Consider the following 18,937-nt stretch of genomic DNA (forward strand, 5'->3'; position numbering starts at 1 on the left):
AAACAAGAGTATGCTCTTAGAAATTTTCAGAACATTCAGTATGAATAATTAAAAATGAATAAAAATAATTTTACAAAGTTAAAATGGTATGGTAAAGCAATATCATTCAAGGATTGCACTTTCACCAGTGCAATCCTTGCATGATAAAAATCCATAGCAAATGCAATAATATTTACAATGCCACTTCAACGAGTTCATCAAAAAATTCTCCGTTATTATCACCCCCGCCAAATACAAGTATTTTATCTTTATCTTCACTTTGGTGAGTCTTTAAAACAGCTGCATGCCCTGTTTTAGAAGCGAGTATCTGATCAGAATGCTTCAACCATACACTAGCGTCTAAATATAAAATCCATGACGCAATTGTTTAGTATGATCGTACAGTGTCTTATGGGTTGTGTTCATTTGTTTTGTCTCTTTGTGTGGCTATTCTGAAAGGATTTGTCTACATTTCGGCAAGGATTGGTTGTCCGCCAACCAATATAAATTGGCTACTGTCCATAAGAGCAATTTTGGGTAGCGCTACTAAAATGCTTGTACCTCGGTATAAAAAAAGTGCACATAAGCAAAGATGGCTAGCTCTAACTATTCTAGTTAATCTTTTGCCTGGAGCATTGAGATGAGAACGTAATTTTAAAAGATTAGAAAACGCAAAATTAGTACGTGGGCCACCGCCATTGTAATGCTGATTATTAATTTTTCGATATGCCATATGAACAAAATGCTTACTTTGGTTAAAGATGAACACGTCGTTAAGTGTTTTCTCTCCATCATAACCACCATATACACAAAGAGATTTGCAGCTTGTCAGAAGAGTTGTAGAGTGCCATGTTCTTGGTGAAGGTACTTGTCCTGTGCATGCAAGTTTGCTAAACTGCATTATACCTATACAAAAAATTTGCGATATTAATAAGGGAGTTTAATTCATCGCGATGTGTACTCATTAATTCTGACGGATGCACCCTAACCGCCTTATTCTTACATAAATTAGCAGAAAAAAATTTGGCAAAATTGGGGATATTGCGCTATTAGTTACCGTCCGAGATCTAGCGTGCGTATCTATAGAAAATCAAATTTACGATGTGACGTGCGCTGAAGGCGTAAACAGGGGGTAATATTTTAAGGTAATACTGACCATTCTGAATAAAAATGCGTCATTACTGCACAGTTTAATTTTAAAAACTCGAACTCCAAATAATTTAAACATTTTTGGCAAAGTTTAACTATTTGTTACAATTTTGCCAAAATTTGGTTACCCAAACATTTTCTTGGACCTTCGGACATTTAAGTTGTATGCAGTATACAAACAACGTAACAGTTACATTATAAACTTTATTCAGGGTATCAGCAAGTTGGAAAGCTGTGAGTATTAATAAAAATTATAGCAAAACAGATTTTACCAAGATCTAGCATATGCATATCATTGTAGCAATTAGGAGCATCCCATCCACCAAATATAAATAATTTCTTATCAATAATGCATGCGGAATGCCTACAAAGAAGAAATGGAGATTTGCAGAAAGAGCATTTTTTAGATTTCTAGCACATGATTTTCCATCAGCTTGCGTATAAACAGTTTGTGAAATCATGCAAGCTGGTTTGTACGTTTATCAGACAGGAAGAGAGTTTTTCGCATGGTTTACTCCAAACAATTTTATTGGAAATAGAGCAAAAAAATTGGAATTACAGCTCATCAAAATGATAGTTATTCTCAATATACACCCAGTTTATTTCAAGTATTGATAAGATAATAAAATAACAGCACTTTTCAAGTTTTCGACAAACGCAAACATTTTGTACTTACCCAGACCTCGCTCTTGGTATGTCTCCTGTCACAATCGGTGTGTACCAACTTTTATTAACTGAAATGCGAAATAAAGAGAAAATGAACACAAAAAAGCTGATTTAGCGGGAATTTGTAGTGGACGTTACAAAAGGTTAATTTAACTTCAGTAAAGAAAAAAGATCACATAGATTTGATGTTTAATTTAAACTAAACCAAATTTAAAAACTTATGCCTAATTTTAATTCACTAAAGTCTTTTACGCAAAATTTGTTGTTCCTGTTAAAATTCGCGTTTTCTTTACCTCCACACGTTTGTATTAGGTAGAAGTTTGCAGAAAAGCTGGTTAATAAATAAGTAACATTTAGGCGAAAATTGGTAAAAATACTCCGTTCACAAAAATTCATGTTAACATCTGCGGAGACTGATTTCTGCGAGATTCAAAAATTTCTTCAGAAATAAATATATATATAACTTGATATTTTATTTTTTACGCGCAAAAAATCCGTAAAAAGATCAGGGAAGTGACCAAGAGGAAAAAATATTAGCATAAACGTAGCTTCTCGAAACTGTCCAAAATCGCAAAAATTAGTACATTTGAGCGTATCTAATTAGCCACTGTTCACCTTTATCAAAAATGATCAATTCATTGCTACATCCATCAGGTTTTGGATCAGGATTTGGGAAAACGCCACCAAATATTAAAAGTTCTTCATAAAAACTGGAACAAGAATGATACGCACGGGTTGGTGCTTTCCCTATTGTCTAAAAAAAGGATTAATTTCGTTATTTTTAGCGCATGTAGAGAAGAGTTGGAGCCATATTTAAATTTTTAATCGGTTCAGTACTTCCACTACTGCCACCGTGTTACTGTTAAAAGATAAGCTTCCGCTTAGGAAAAAGTTGTCGAATTTTTTTAACTATTCGCCTCTACCAGTAAAAAATAAAACGGTAAAAAATGACCCAATTTTTAACGAACAAAATTCTAACCGTTTTACAGAATTGACTTTTGCTGGCAATTTTTTTCCTTTTTATGAACGTATTAAGAACCAAACCCCTTCGAAATACGAGTATATAAATTTTCAGTTTATATTTCAGTAGCGATTTCTTTTTTCATATACTTTACAATTTATAAGCTCAAGTATATATTCAATGATTAGTCGGTAAAAAGTGGCTAACCTTCAGAGTTGCCACTCATTTTATAGAATCAAATTTAAGAAGATCTGAGGACTTTTGATGAAAATTTTTGAAATTTCTTTGATAGGATGACGGTGTATTTGAGAAGATGGAATGACTGAAGAAGAAATTATAGCTGTACATTATGTTGAAAAATCTGCTATTATAGAAAATTTAGGACTTTAAAAATTAAGAAGTATTGAGGAGTTTTGAGAAGGCGTGACAAACCTGAGTTTGTGCAGGTGACTAAAGAATTTACTAAGTAAACACTTTTACTGATTTTTTTCAGCTAACTTTTTTTTCCGATAAGAAAAACCATACGTAACCTAAAACGTTGTCAAACTTTTTTAAATTTTTTCGACACATCCAAGACACATCATTTCGCTTGTAGTATTTAAGCTAATTTTATTAAATTAAATTCTGTTAACCTAACCTTCAACTACTTTAAGTCCATGCGTTAAAAACTGCAGCTGTAGTAATGAATTACCTCGACCTTAGTCCATGTCCATGTATTGACATCAAGAGTGTGCACGTCATTATACCATTTCTTGTGTTTTGACCCACCATATACATACAACAGTTTTGCTGAATCATCATAACAAGCACTGTGCCCTACCCTACGGTCAATAGATGGATTATCAGTAGTTTTTTTTGTCCAGCAGCCGCTCTCTAAAATAAATTGCAGAAAAATTGTTGTATTGTGTATTAGCATGGTAACGCATATACTCTATATAGCTTATAACCCTATAAAAATTGAACTAGAGAAATGTAAGGGAACTATGTAAAGTAAAGAATTCACTACCGCGCAGTTTACTGTAGATGTTCTTAATAACAGTAACAAATAAAACAGTGAGAAAAATGTCTTTAGTCAGTTGTGAGCAGCATCAAACACGGAGTATATGTCCATTGGGGGAGAAATATGGTATATATGTCCATACATTGGACGAGATTGAACTACATAGTACGTACTCATATTTAAGAGCCAAAGGGAATCGGCGCACATTTGCTGACATGGTCCCTGCCCACCTAGTACAACAGCTTTGTCGTCACCGATTGAACAAAATGCATGACCCCAACGACAAGATGGTGCTAAATAGACAAACACAATCAAATTATATAGCATATGTGCAGCAATTTGGTTTTTTTGGATCGGTGAAGCGTTATGAATTAACTGAATTAACTCAAAATTTTATTATCGGATTCTACAGCTAGCTAAGCTAGTGTAGCTATGAAGGAATTTTATAAATGCGCACAACTTCTTGTATTTTAAAAGCAGGACTATATGGGGTAAAATTTATTAAATTCTTATAGATTTTATGGAAGTACACAATCCAAAAGACAAATAAATTAATAGAAATAGAACTATATTCTCTTTTTTAAAAAACGTTTCACCAATTTTCAAAAATTAAATATCTTTATAAATGGATTTATTTAATTTGTGATATGTTGCTGAAAATTTCTATTTGCAGGAATGACGGTTTTTCCTTAACGCAAAATAAAAACATTATATCACCCAGAAAATGGTCTATTGGTCAGATAAGGTAATCATTACGCACTTATCACAAAATACTTCTAAAAATAAGCATATTTGGTTTAATTTCTTAAGTTGTAGTAAAATTGACAATGCTATACTTACCATGATTGTGAAAAAGTTGAGATAACTTTGATGTTGTTGGTGACTTTGTGTTTGTATTAGGTGATTTTAAAATTTTAGAAATCTTAGAGTTCTCTTTAGGTGTCACTTTACATTGTTTCTTTGATTCGTGTGAAAAACTGAAAATTATATAAATAAAAAATATCATTAGGAAAACACCCTTGTGAAAAAAAAACGTACACTCTACGGAGGCAGCGTTCAAATTAACGAATTTGAATTATGGTTGTGCATTATTTCAAATCTTAGTAACCGCATCGGTTACTAAGATTTGAAAATAGCAAAAAAGAATGTTAAGGTGCATTAGTTGATCTTATAATTTAACTTATAAAATTTCTTTGCATCTTAATTTTCACACAAATGTGCTGATGAAAATACAATTCTTTGCGAATTTAGCTACTGGAAATCTTGATGTGCGCGAAAAGATCTTTACAATATGTGTGCAAAAGTGGGATAATGGGATTTTAAGTTTGATTTAAAATTCATAAAAAATTAATCAAAAAATGAAATTACTTTTAATGAGTGTGCTAAAGTTTGGTGCAAGAAAATTAAATGCACAAAGAAAAAAACGATTCGAGATGTATAATTGCAACCAAATTAATTTAAAATATTAACAGGTAAAGAAAAATACTTTAAGAACTTTTTGGGGACATAGCTCCAATGTGATTACTAAAGGCTCACAATTTCAAATTTTTAAAAGTTATTTGAAGAAAATCAATTAAATCTACATAAAATATAATACCTTGTGAACGGGCTATTTCTTTTACCATATGTTCTCATAACAAGTTTGGATTTTCTAATGCAATCCTTATCGCCTTTTTCAGGCGATGTTTCAAAGTCAAAAATGTTGTTTTTATCCTTTTTTCTATTTTCTTTCTCATTCCCTTTACTTTTAAAAAAATGTTTAATTGATTTCTTTTCTGGTGAACATGCGTGCAATTTTTTGATTGCCTTCTGGTTTTCTTTGAATTCTTCTTCAAATATGTTAACAGTTTTTATAAGTTCATCAGTTACAGAAGCCTTTGTGTTATTTATCTCATCAACATCTTGTGATGAAAACCCCTCATCATCATGTCTTTCACAATTGTTTGATACCATCAGTTTTAATACACGATCCTAAATTAATAGAACACTTTTGTTCATTAGTAGTAACTCCTTGAAAATTTTACAACACAAATAATGAGATTGTAAAGGAACCTACAGACTTCAAGATTCTTTCAGAACATTCCATTTCCTTTTTTGACCACACCCCATTCCAAGTGAGTGACAGTTGTTTTTCACTTAAAGTCCCAATAAGTTTGTCGTCCACAGTGTTATCAAAGACCAGGTTAACATCATACGTAAAATTTTCACATTGTATAGATTTTGATGCAATAAATAAAACAATAATAGGTGGAAGAGGTGGTGCAAAGTAATAATAGAATTCGTCAGCGCTTTTAAATCTGAAATATAAAAAACAACAATGTATTAGTATAAAGTAAAAGAATATTACAGCTTTTTCAAGTGAAACAGGTTTCAATGGCAACTTTTCAGCAGTAATAAACTTATGATAATTACTATTACGTAAAGGTGTTAGCTTGCATAGATATTTATCGCTTACAGTGTACTCACAACATTATTTTGTTGCCAACAAAATAATGTTGTGAGTACAAAAAAGTAAATCAAATATATAACAAACCAATCTCAGGAATTATTGTAACATATATATATATATATCAGCATATCCACAAAAAACAGGAAATCTACTCTCCCTGTCGACCTACTTTGTGTTACACAAAACAATGCTAGTGCAAAGAAAATGGTTCATGTTAAAATCAAAACTATAAATCAAGTTGAAAAAAAACAAGTATAATATACATACGATTTCAGTTTTTTTGGTGCCTCATTTAAGTCAAGAACAGCATAAACATCCAATAAACTATCCATAATTTTCTATTCTTTTCTTTTTTTAAAAAGCATAAATATAAACACCATAAAGTCAGTTAAACAGATGATTGAGTTTCAGGTAGTACTGGGCTTATGTCCTCAAGATCTACCAAAAGTGGTGACAAAAGAAATATTCTGTCTAGACATTAAGGAAGTATACCATTAGAAACCCTCATTATCAGGGTGTACTCCAGAAGTTAAAACTAGGAGCCTTTAAATCCCACAGGGCAATTTTATCAATGTGGTTGGAGGTATTAGCAAATTCTTATTCATTTAAAATTTGCTATGAAATGGGTTTAGGTCACATGTTTTGGGGTGTATAGTTCACTTTCTAATAAATTGCAAATTTTAAAATAAATTTCAAAATTTGGAACTGCCATCCTGTCACAATTTGTTATTCTTGAAAAAAGCAGTGGCAGCGATAAATTTAAAGGAAAAATACTCTGTCTAGACGTCATCAAAAATAATATTATGACACTATTGGAAATTGTTTATTTTAGTTTATAAAATACGAATAAGATTGAATTACTGCATATCACAGATTCCTGGGCAATACTTTAAGGCTCGGTTATGGCCATTTTGACACTCTTTAAATATACATATTATATACTTACAAAATAGAATTGCTTTACAAATACAAATATGACTATATTATAATACGCAGGGCACAGCTGCTTTCAGAAGCAAGAATCCAGGAACACTCTTCTCCAAAAAGCCCTTATATACGCAACATTTGCCAGCTTAACGGAACACTATGTATGTGTTACCTTATACTGCTTATCATGAGATTAAACAAAGACTCCAGTGCAGATATGGCAATTCCTGCTAGTCAACTTTATGATTTTGCCTAAGCATCATTGGGGTAGATCACAGATGAGAAAATTTTTATGCCGTGGGGTTATGAAACTTTTACTCTATTGTTATCCTTGTAATATAAAATACATTAAATACCAAACAAACCTATTATGAAAGGCAGGACAGGAAGGAGAATTTTTTATTAAAAATTTTTTATCCCCATATGTGCACCACAGATTCTCTTTTGTAATTCGCTTCTTCATCAAGTTATCCTAAAATGTCCCATCTGTTTCTTGAGCAACAGAAAAAAAGGTATATGGTGGTGTTTTAAGCAGCTACTAGCAACATCTGAGACAAGTCACTGAATATTGCAACCATTTTAATCTTAAAATAGACTTTAGAAATACTTCCACTGAATCTCAAATTAGATTTAAAAAAGAAAGAGAAAAGATAGGACTTTGGTTCATTACAATATTTCCCGCCATCTTTTCCCGCGACTTGTTTTCGTTTTTTGTTTTTGTTTTCTTCAACGGTAGACGAAGAGACAACCTCAATCTCAGTCTCCCCAACATTTCGTTATCATCATTATGAATAAGAATAGTAGAGTTTTGACTCTCCAACTATTACTAGCCATAGTTACCACTAATGCGCCCCGAATTACTAATAACGATTTCAAACATTCAAATTTAGAACGGGATTTAAAATTAAAATGGAAAATGGTGGACGTTTGAAATCTATAAAAACTGCAGTGTTAGAACTTATTATTTTCGTTATTTTCACATTTGGCTAAGGCTCTATCTATAAAGTTAGATCTTGATTAAATATATGTACACTTTAAACGCCTCTAGCCTTCTTGTTGTGTAATTTCACGTAATCATTGCTTTTGATTTTTGGTTAAAATTCGTTCAAAAGACTTACGCATACATTTATGACTTATCCAAACTCCAAAAATTCTTGTGCTGTAATAACAAATTGTGTCTGAAAGCTATTCTGCTGAAACATTTTCCGCCAAATATGACGAATATGATAGAAATGCAGTACGGAATTGCATAGAGGCTTGTGAATAAGCTTATTGCCCAGGGGAAAATTTTTAAATAAGAAGCCCTGCGACTTGAAGATTTCCGTCATTAGCCTAAAAGATTCTGAAATTTGAAGTAGACTTTAAAACGGAGAACAATGGGGTATATAAACACATCATAAGTATCCTAATTCTCAATTATTATTGCGTAAAATACAACTTGATAAATAAAAAATAATTTTTTTTTTACATATATATAGTATATATTCTAAAACAATAGTTAAAACTTTAACTGGATTTTTTTATAACTGATCTCGAAAATTCCAGGATGCAGGATTGCTATGTATGAACTTCACGATTCGAATATATATAATAACTTCTGAACAATTTCAATTTCAATGAATTATTACTCTGTTAAGTTACCAATAAAATCCTTAAAAATTTCTCTCGTTGAAGATTTTTCGAAACTGCTGATGGTGCATGGTTTCATAACATGATCTGAAAAAGAAAGTATATTTAAAATTGAGAAAGAAGAATACAATTTTACCAGAACTGAATTAATACTAGGTTGTTTAATTATTGTCTACTTATCTGATTTAAAGTTAGAATTTATTAAAAAGATACAAATCAATGCCATGTGATACACAAAAGGTATACTATATATTTAAATATATATATATAAATTTAGTCAAGCTGGCTTTGATATCATTGTTAAACAAGTATAATATTAAGCAGGCGATACAAGATTTTCAAACCTGTGGACAATACAGGACTTATTTTGTTGAAATTGATTTATTGAATTTTACAAATTTGATTGTTTATTATCGAGGAAATTGATTGGTCATTGTTTTCGAATTGAATTGAACAAGTTGATACAAAAAAGGGTAGACACTCAATTAATAAATTTGTCAGATTTGATAAATCAACAACATCATTTATAATTTCAAGAAAAAACATAAAAAAGGGAAGAAAACAAAGAAACCTGTAACATACTGTGGGTAGCGTCTAGTTGTACTGCAAGGGCTAACTATGTTATGTTAATGGTTAATTTATCAGTTCAACTTGACTGTTCCGTGCAATGAACAACAATATTTTTTCATGATTCAACAAATATCTTTTTATATATATTCTTGCGGTCTGATTCGTGTCAACCAATCACGGGCAGCCATTATGAAATGGGGTACAAATGCCGTAATTAATGTTTTTGTGGTGAAATCTTCATAAATACAATACTGGATTTTTCAAGGAATTATTTTTTTTTTTATAGTCAAATCTTTAATATGTTTTAGATACTGCTTAATTTTTGCCATTTTGCGACATTTTAACGACGTTTTACTTGTAAATTCTGTTTAAGTAAGGTTGCTACTTTGAAGGTTTGACCGTGAAAAGTCCACTTTGTTCTCCATCGGATAGCAACGAGGGAGAACATTCTGACCGCAAGAATATACATGATAGCAGCCTCACAAAGGTTCCTTTAGAAGTTATTTTACTCACCCAAAACGCCTATACTTTATACGGTGTATGTGGCTTATCAGCACCCTCGTTGATAAAATTACACAGGGCAGGATAAAAGTTTTTTGTTGCTTCTGAAAAAAGGGACTCTAATGAAAGCACTATTTTGTGCAGTTCTAGCTTGATAGCTGTAGTACAAGTGAGAGTAGTTTTACGACTATTAACTTATAAAATGCAAGAATTTAAAAATAAGTATTTAGCTCCCTAGCTACATCATTAAAGCTATTACGACAAGCCAGACCATCGGGAAGGGAAGACCAACAAAATGCAAGCAGTTTTAGTCATGGCCATACACGGAATGTTCTGTTCTTGATTGACTTTAAATTGTGATGCATTTATAAATTGCGGCCTTTGGATCAACGCCATAAACCGTTCTGAGTTTAATTTCATATAAAATATAAGTAATCCTTCTACTTACTGTTAAGAAGTTTCGAAACAACTTGGACAAAGAAAAACAAACCTTTTCTTGAAGATAAATTCACGTGGGCTGCAGTGACATTTAAGCATATTAAACGAGACAATATTACAAAGCTTTAAATTAACATAACAAAAGAATCTCGATTAATATTTTTTATGGCAGTCAAATCTTCAGAGACAACAAAGAAACCGAGACAAGATAAGTTTTGCTCGATCAGTGTTATTTTTGTCTTGATGGTACCAAACACACAGGTTGTGTTATATCAAACCTAGGTTGGATGTTCGAGCCGAAGTTCCCCCGCGAAGTTGAGAGTAAGAAAAAAACTTCTCCCATACATAAAACAAACACTATATACCCGCGGTCCACTAAATGTGCGCCCCTTCGGCGGGGCGCAATTAAGGCAGGTTTCTACTTAAACACAACCTTTTGTCTATTCTACCAATTCCGTTTGCCTTAAGTTAGTCACTTAAGGCAAACGTAACGAAATTGTTTTTTTCGTTCTGCTTTGCATCAACCTCGTTCCCAGGGCATTTTGCATTTTTGATTGTTAGTTGACATTACATAACGACACAACAAAAACTAGAATAATGATTTAACATTTCAATTTTTACGGATAATAGCCAACTCGTTCGTTATGAAGATGATGTCGTCATCCCACAAAGACAGTATAACTTTTGCAACCATATAATTGCCGAACGCACTAAACCAAACGATATTTTGCTTACCAGTCAAGCCACTACTATTCCCTTTGTTTCATCTCCTTTTTCTGCGATCATGTCGGCTAGTCTGGATCCAAAAACACTTGTATCGACACATATCACCGTTGATGCTGAATATCAATGGTGTAAACGTCCCGTGATTGACATCTATGATGCGTCTGTTGTAAGCCCATTTTTCTCTTTTTCTTTTGAAGCAAATAAGGATGACATTGTTTGGCGTCGATGACTTAGGGTAGCCTTACATCTAAGAATGCTCGTTGTCCTCCTTCCCAAAAACTTTAATCACTTAAATCTGCTCTAGCTTGCTCTGCGCCTGTAACTACTGGACGTTGAAAATCATTTGATTCAGTAATCAGGGGAATTAGGCGAGGTTTGCATCGTATATCTCTGAATACCTACTGCAATAAGGGAGGAATATTTACAAAACCACCAACATCACATGACTATGCATGCTTAATCGAATTTTGTTTGCCACCATGTACAAATGAGTGAAACTTTTTAAATGATCCATCAATAACGTAGATAAATACTGTCGACATATTTATGGTAGAGTTGTTAACCAGCTAAAAAGCACTAGGTTGACGACATTGCAATTTCATTCAATTTTCCTTCATGTTGTGATAATGGTGTCGTCACATCTTTTAGCTTGTTTAAATAGAATACATTCCTTTCCCTGGACACCTTTGACTAAACTTGCTGGCTTGTCGAAGCAGTTGATATGTCATCATAAGTTTTGATGCTTTCTTTCTTTCGTAAGTTCGTCGGTGACAATTTTTGAAAATTCATATTCCATTTTTTAAACCTAACAACGTTTATCAAATTATAAAACTTCCTATTTTCACCGGAAAGGACTACACTATTCTCTCACATCGTTACATATCCTTCAATTACACAAGGCTCCAGTCAATTTTGTGCAAATTAAATTCTTCTACTGGTTGAAACATGTCTAAAATACCATTGTTCAAAAATAATAATGGAATTTATGCCTGTATCCAGATATAGAAGCAGAAGAAGCTGCTTGAGGTTGCACTTTTGCAATTGCTGATAACTTCAGTATTTCGTTCACATGTATTGAACAAATCTTCTACGTAACTTATCATGTATTTAAACAAACCGACTAAGGCTCCAAAAAACGCTACGCTATAAAGAGGCATATGGAGGTGAGGTTGTTGAAAATCTGCTATCCACATATTACAACAAATACATGTTTTTGTTTAAACGTTTTTTTTTTTTGAACGTTTAAATTTCAAGTGAGACTGGGTGTGTTTATTTTTTACATTTTTTTAACTTTAAATGTTTTTTCGTGTTCTTCAAAAATTGAAAAAACATATGTGTGGTAATATAAGGCAGAAATAATTATTTTATAATACAGTACACTCCCGCTAACTCGAACCTCTAAGGGACCAAAAAAAATTTCGATAACTCGGACTTCGGCCGATAAGTGAAAATAGTTCGAGTTATTAAAAGTTTTTTTCTTTTATGTTCTAACAAGAAAAGTATGCAGTCATAGTTATACATCACTGAAAAAAAGTTCTAATGTAGCTCTGTTTCATTGTAGCGGTAACGTCTCTGTCAATTAAAATTGAGATTGCATTGAGCTTTTGTTGAATATCTTCACCGCATAGAGTGAAGGGCATGTAGTCATGTAGCACTTGCAATGCCTCCTGAATATCACTAACTTTTGGGCAAACTGGGTCCAACAGAACATCCTTATCATCATCATCCTCATCACCATCATCTCCATTCCCTGCATTCATCACCTCTTCTATGAACTCTTCATCTGATAGTAAAGGTTCTGTACTTCTCACGTTTTGGTCTGCAGAAATGATATCTTCAACTGTTGTATCTGGAGGGTAAAAATCACCAAGTTTTTTAATCTGATTTTAAAGGTATTTAAAAGGGTCATCGTCATCAGACTGGGCAGATGCCTGCTGATTTTTCGAAATTCCTGCTTTTCAAACAATTAACGACGGTGGAGGTTTTCACTTTATGCCATGCAAGATGGAGCATTTTCATGGCGTCTAAAATCGAAAAGACGGAAAGACCTTTTCCTTTATCAATAGCTCAGCGAGCCTTTGCAATACTAAAGACTTATAATAAGCTTTCAAAGAGCGTATAACTGCCTGATCCATGTATAAAGAGATATGGACACCAGAGTTGGGTGAATACTTGGAAACCAATGCGAGCCGGAAAATCCTGTTGATAAGTACGCAGTTCGTTTAAAAATTAGTAATGGAACTACAGTTGGACATTTAAAAAAAAGGAAAGTCAGGGCGTTTCGGAAAGACCATATTTTATTTCTTACGAAGTCATTCTCCAGCGAGTTGCACAACTAAAGTAACTGGAAAAAGAATAAACCTTGGCGATGGCGAGGGTTTACTAGTTCCGTGCATTTTACAATTTACAGGAGAAAAAGTTTTTGTCAATTTTGGAAGAACAACTTATATTATTGAAAGAAAAGTAGTTACTTTTTACTAAGATTGTTTTCATTTTTTCTCTGAAGTTCGAGTTTATCGGGGGAATTTCTGTCCAGGTGACAGGAAAAATGGTTCGACTTAACGAATGTTCGAGTTATTGGGGGTTCGAGTTATCGAGTGATTTTTGCGAGAAAGTATTAGTGAAGGTTCAACGGGAATTCAAAAATAGTTCGAGTTACTGGAAAATCTAGTTATTGGGGGTTCGAGTTATCGGGAGTGTACTGTAATTGTTCTTATAACTTATTCGGCAAAACATCTGCCTCAAAGTTGTTATCAACTGGGTTCTATAAAAAACGTTAAATCCGTGTAAGCAGGAAGGGAAAGATTTACTTACGATCGTGAACTCTGGTAACCTTAAAACTCAGGAATTTTAGTGCGTACATTTTATAGAGTTCTCTAGCCGCTTAAAAACTCGTTAATTTAGTATAAATTTTTAATGCATTTTCTGCGCATTTCACTATTTTGAGCGCTGGCCAAACTCACTTAGGGTAGGGTATTCCGTCTAACAAATTCAAATTTACCGTGCTTCTTGTTGTAATACTAGCTACAAAATAAAGCAAATATATTCTGGATTTTTTAAAAAATCGTTTTGGTTTTTACCTGCGCGTGTACCAAAAAATTTCTAATTTTATTTGTTACCATTAACCTTGTTCACAGGGTAATTCCGCTCATTTTATATCTGCGTCTATAAGAGATATGTGTCAAGGTGCAATAGTAACACAAATCTATATTTTTTCCACTGCAAACGCTACTTCTGGGACATTTTGGGGATTGGTTACCAATCATAGCAACATGGTATCATTTTGAATAAAATATCACTAAAAAAAAAATAGTATTAAGTAAGCCCTGCTTAATCGAGGATTTACTGTAAAAAAATATGCTTTACTTTTAAAATTTTGAAGTATTCCCCTCAAAACTCATTGAGACATCTATAGTAAATTCACCGATGGCTATTGTTACAGTTATTTTGAAAAGAAAATAATTAAAGCCGAAAATGTGAAATCCATCTGTAGCATCTTTTGGCAAAATGAAGCAAAAAAATTATTTGTACACGAAACTCATATTTGTCTTTAAAAACTGAGAAAATGTGTTTTTATTTGCTAACTATGGTTAGTTCATTGCGCAAAAACAAATATGCCTTGACTAAATAGAGCTAAAAAAGTCTTTTCAGAAAAATCCACTTATCTTACTTCTTAAAATTAAACACAATAAACTATTATTACAACTCTCATGCGTCTGACCAACAAAATGCAGAAATCAGGCCCGGAGCAATGAAAAACAAAGTTAGTGTTTTAGAAAAATGTACAACATAACGCATCCTGCTAAAGTTTGTCTTAAGATAAAAAAAACCAATGTCATTACGATCTTACAGTCATATAGAAAGAATCCCTTTGGGACTAGGCTGTACCATAACATACACCAAAGGGTGAACTAGTGACAACGTTAAGTCATATAAAGTCTGAAATTTTTTTTACCATAGTCCTTTTCGAGAAGAGCATGTCATGTAATTACGTCATCAAATTAACGGTGAAAATATGTTTACTCGTTATTGTCGGTTGATACAAAGGAACTTTTTTCCGTGACAGGCTACAAAATCACGAACTTGTAGTTTAAATCATATTCCCCCCTGAAAAATGTAAATGACAATACACTACAAATTCACCACCCTTTTGATGGATCTTGTCTGTGTAATCTATTAATGAAATAAAGCCGCGAAGCTGATCAACCTAATTACCAGGACATTTATTATTTTTGTCGTGTGAAAGATGTCCAGAAAAAAAAAATTGGTTTGGATCGATTTTGATGTTTGTAGGATAATACCGTGATAAGTTTAGGATAAAACTTTGTTGGTTCCGGCTGTTAAAAACTTCCATGACATTTTCGCATGTACGGGAAGTCTTAACATTGTTGACGTTCTTGTCTCCACCGACATTGAGTACAAAACCACGCCTACAAAGGTAATGAACTAAATATAGAACGGTAACCAGTGTAACGAAGATAGAACAAAAACATGGACGTTGCAAAAGAAGCCCTACACAAATATTTACTGGACAGTTACAAATGTAATATTCTCGCGTACCTAATTAACTAACATCATAAACGCAAAATATAGTTACGTAAACCTTGATCCCAGGACTTTTTGTCTTTTTGATTAATTTACGAGTAAAGAGATCCTTGAGACGGGGATGTAGATAATCGTGACACTTGGACGGTCTCTCATTTAGATGTTGTCACATTTTAAATACGTCACCATGCTTTGGATAATAACCCGACTCCGTGTTAATTATTATTTATCGCTTAATTGGAAATCATTTCGTTTCCGAGACATTTTGAATTTTTCCACGAATATAAAAAGTGATAGGACTGATGATTTGAGTTAAAGCACGCTACGAAATAGTTTCCAAATTGTAGAGGTTTAAGATATAAAAAACAACAGCAGAATAAAAACTATACAATTATTTTTTCAGCGTTTTCTTTCTTGTAGGTTTAATCAGCTTGGCTAGCTTTCTTTTGGTGCCCTCTAGGAGTATTCCTTTTTTCTTAGTGCCCATTGAGAAAGTTATTATATTTGTTTGAAATCTAATGAAATGTGCAGGGTACAATAAAAAATGTTTTCCAGTGCACAAAATAAGATAAATAAATAATTAAAAAATAATAAAGTAATAAATCCATCCGTGAGCCTGCGTAAGATAATTTGGTCCATCCTATATATTTCGCAATCGCACAAGTGAAAGCATTGTACAACAAGCTTTTTTTTTCTAACCCGTATATGCAGTGGTGCTCTGTATTTTCTGCGAACTTGGTGTCAAAGCAAAACCTCTTTTTTAATATTTAAGCTTCAAAAGAAAATATGGTATATTAAATATACATATGGACATATTTTTACAAGCAGTCAATAAATAAATTACTATTTATGATGTAATGAGTTTATATCCATCTCAATTGTGAGTTGGGAGAATCGTCACGAGCGTCAGTTATAATGCCACTGTACGCATCAATGACTTCATCAAACAGGCTTTGTAACTCAAAGCACTCCTCAGAAGTGTCGTTGCACAGTTCAAAATTATAGCCATCATATGAACTTTCCTCACGCTCACGTTTTACTCCCGCTTTGAGACTTGTAGTCATCCTTAAGGTCGGTGTATAACTCGCGTCTTGTTTACTATATGCGCAGCCTTTACATAACGTACTCGTAATTTCCTTCCTTACCAGTGTGTCTAAGGAAGGTAGGGCAGATGATGGTGCTGAGTTATCTACAGCTCCTTCTTCTGCGTGTTCCTTCATAACTTCTGTTCTTTCGTACGATGGCAGATTTATGATGTCATTTGTACTCTTCAAGAAATTAAAGAGTTTAGTTGTAATTGTTTTAGAGGTAGTGTACTGGTGTTCGTTATTTCGAATAACAAAAGTATCCGCATGCATCCAGGTGTGATTTAAAAGAATTAAAAATAAATATTGTTGTCCAACATTCTTCATCTTGTACATATTATCAACCCAATTTTTTTTTAGTTTCTTATTAGTTCTGTAGTTGATATCTTTGATTTCCTTTTTTAATTATTTTTACATCCCTTTTATATCTGTCCACAACTCAATGACAACCCCCTGATTTTTAAACAGTTTTCCTTAGTGACGTCAATATTTTTAAAAACAATACATCCTATCACGTGCCGAAGACTTGTTCACTCTTCTGAGTTGACATTGTCAATAACACAACTGCACGACTACATTGGATATTGGCAAGTTCTTTTAAATAACATTAAGCCGAATGACTTGTTGTTTTCATTTTAATTAATCCGTCCTATTGATTACAAGATCGTTACATCCAAAATCAATAGATTGTTGCTAACACTTTGTGTTGCACTTTCGACTGTTGAACTGATTTTCGAGGACGGTGAGAAAAAGAAATTATTTATAAATATTTGAGGGTTTAAAAACAGCTAACGGCGTTTTTTTTTCTTTTTATGCCAAAAGTTATGACAACGATACTATTATACGGGCTCCTTGTTCACCAGCTTATACTGACGACAGTTTTTGTGGTACGAAGTTACCACAACTAATATTAAGGGTGTCGTAAAGGCGAATCTTCACGGGACGATTTTTACGTCAATCGTTATCAATACTCGAATTTGATTGGTCGCGATTTTCGTCATGAGGAAAAGTTGAATTGGTTTCTACTTTTCGTCACAGAAATGGTTGCAAATATCGTCCAGTCTAGATTCGGGTTAAAACAGAAGATTTCGAAAAAGAATCGTTGAAAAACCACAGCATCACACCACTTAAACCACGTGATCAAGCTTATCTTCGAGGCGAGGTGTATAGTTTGAAGTCAGTCGCTTTAGTTAGATGTAGCCACAGAAAATGGTATCAGATATGAAGACTTCTGATCAATGAATGGCATTGTTAAATAATCTTGACAATATTCTAGTGTTAAATATTGCACATTCATATTTTTATCGCCACTGTCATGTGTTTATTTGCTACGTCAGACAAACTTACCAATACGGAACAGAAACAAAAACAGTGATGTAACCTCTTGAAAGATCTAGAAGTGTTTTTATTCCTACTCATTCAAAGATGCAATTTACAAAATAGCAATATTTCCCCATAGATTTAGTCTCCGATACAGTTACGTGCCTCATTGCGAAATTTTTTGAACCACTTTCAAACCACTAGTCGCTATTTATTTAGTTACCGGAAACTGAGCATTATTTTAATGCGTTACTGAAAGGTAGATGTAAAGATGTGTAAAAATACAGATGCATAAAAAAAAAACAGAGAAAAAACAATTTCATATTAATTAGACAAGTGATGGGTGAATTGTAAATTGTGATCTAAGCCCGAATTTAAACCACATATTGTTACTTCTTAAGCAGAGTGACCCTCGACCCCTTGCCCCATGTACCGCGGTGTCTAGGAAAAAAAATACTATTAGGTTATTTTATGTAGTTTATGTGAGTACATTGGCTCCGTAAGTATCAGATGAGAAACTCCGCTTCCTCATAAAAATCTAAGAACTATGGTGTTGTTTATCTAGAGATATTATCCAGAATCCTTCTAGAACATTCCGACATTTTTAGGCTTGACCTCCTATTTTATATCTTTAAAAGTGCTTTTCAACGAAATACTAGCATAGTTTATTGGATGGAGCAGTTTTTAAAGATTTTTCTAATCATTATTCGCATGATTGCGTCCACTGCAAAGCTTGTCAAAAATTTAAAATAAAATTATAGTATTCCAGACTTTTAGTAGTAAAAAGTTCCAAGAAAATGTTCAAGAACTTTCTAAAGGCTTCAAAATGCTGTGAAATTTTGAAGCTCAGTTTACTGGAGTAATTCACAACACTTGGAAGTGATGGGTAGAATACATTTAAGCTAACTCATTAGTGCTTATAAAAAGCGCAAAAATGTTGTTATCTGTGTTTTATAATATGTTGATAATTTTGGCAGGCTGTCACAAGTAAC

At 33.0% G+C, this 18,937-nt stretch overlaps 1 protein-coding gene and 1 long non-coding RNA gene across 2 annotated transcripts; one reads left to right on the forward strand and one right to left on the reverse strand.

The window, feature by feature from the left end:
- Positions 1-11: 11 nt before the first annotated feature.
- On the reverse strand, positions 12-6,575 carry LOC130656826 (uncharacterized). Its single transcript, XM_057459763.1, has 11 exons — positions 6,472-6,575; positions 5,812-6,052; positions 5,353-5,726; positions 4,596-4,732; positions 3,929-4,048; positions 3,447-3,628; positions 2,410-2,548; positions 1,805-1,862; positions 1,401-1,492; positions 730-885; positions 12-339 (listed from the first exon to the last, which is right to left on the reverse strand). The coding sequence occupies exons 1-11, from the start codon at positions 6,534-6,536 to the stop codon at positions 173-175; spliced, it is 1,731 nt and encodes a 576-aa protein (XP_057315746.1). The 5' UTR covers positions 6,537-6,575; the 3' UTR covers positions 12-172.
- A 10,622-nt stretch (positions 6,576-17,197) lies between these two features.
- Positions 17,198-17,868, forward strand: LOC130657386 (uncharacterized). The gene is made up of 2 exons (XR_008985129.1): positions 17,198-17,367; positions 17,448-17,868. It is a non-coding gene; the product is annotated as an uncharacterized LOC130657386 (long non-coding RNA).
- The last annotated feature ends 1,069 nt before the right edge of the window (positions 17,869-18,937 follow it).

The sequence above is a fragment of the Hydractinia symbiolongicarpus genome, chromosome 9, assembly GCF_029227915.1.
Source record: "Hydractinia symbiolongicarpus strain clone_291-10 chromosome 9, HSymV2.1, whole genome shotgun sequence".
NCBI lineage: Eukaryota > Metazoa > Cnidaria > Hydrozoa > Anthoathecata > Hydractiniidae > Hydractinia > Hydractinia symbiolongicarpus.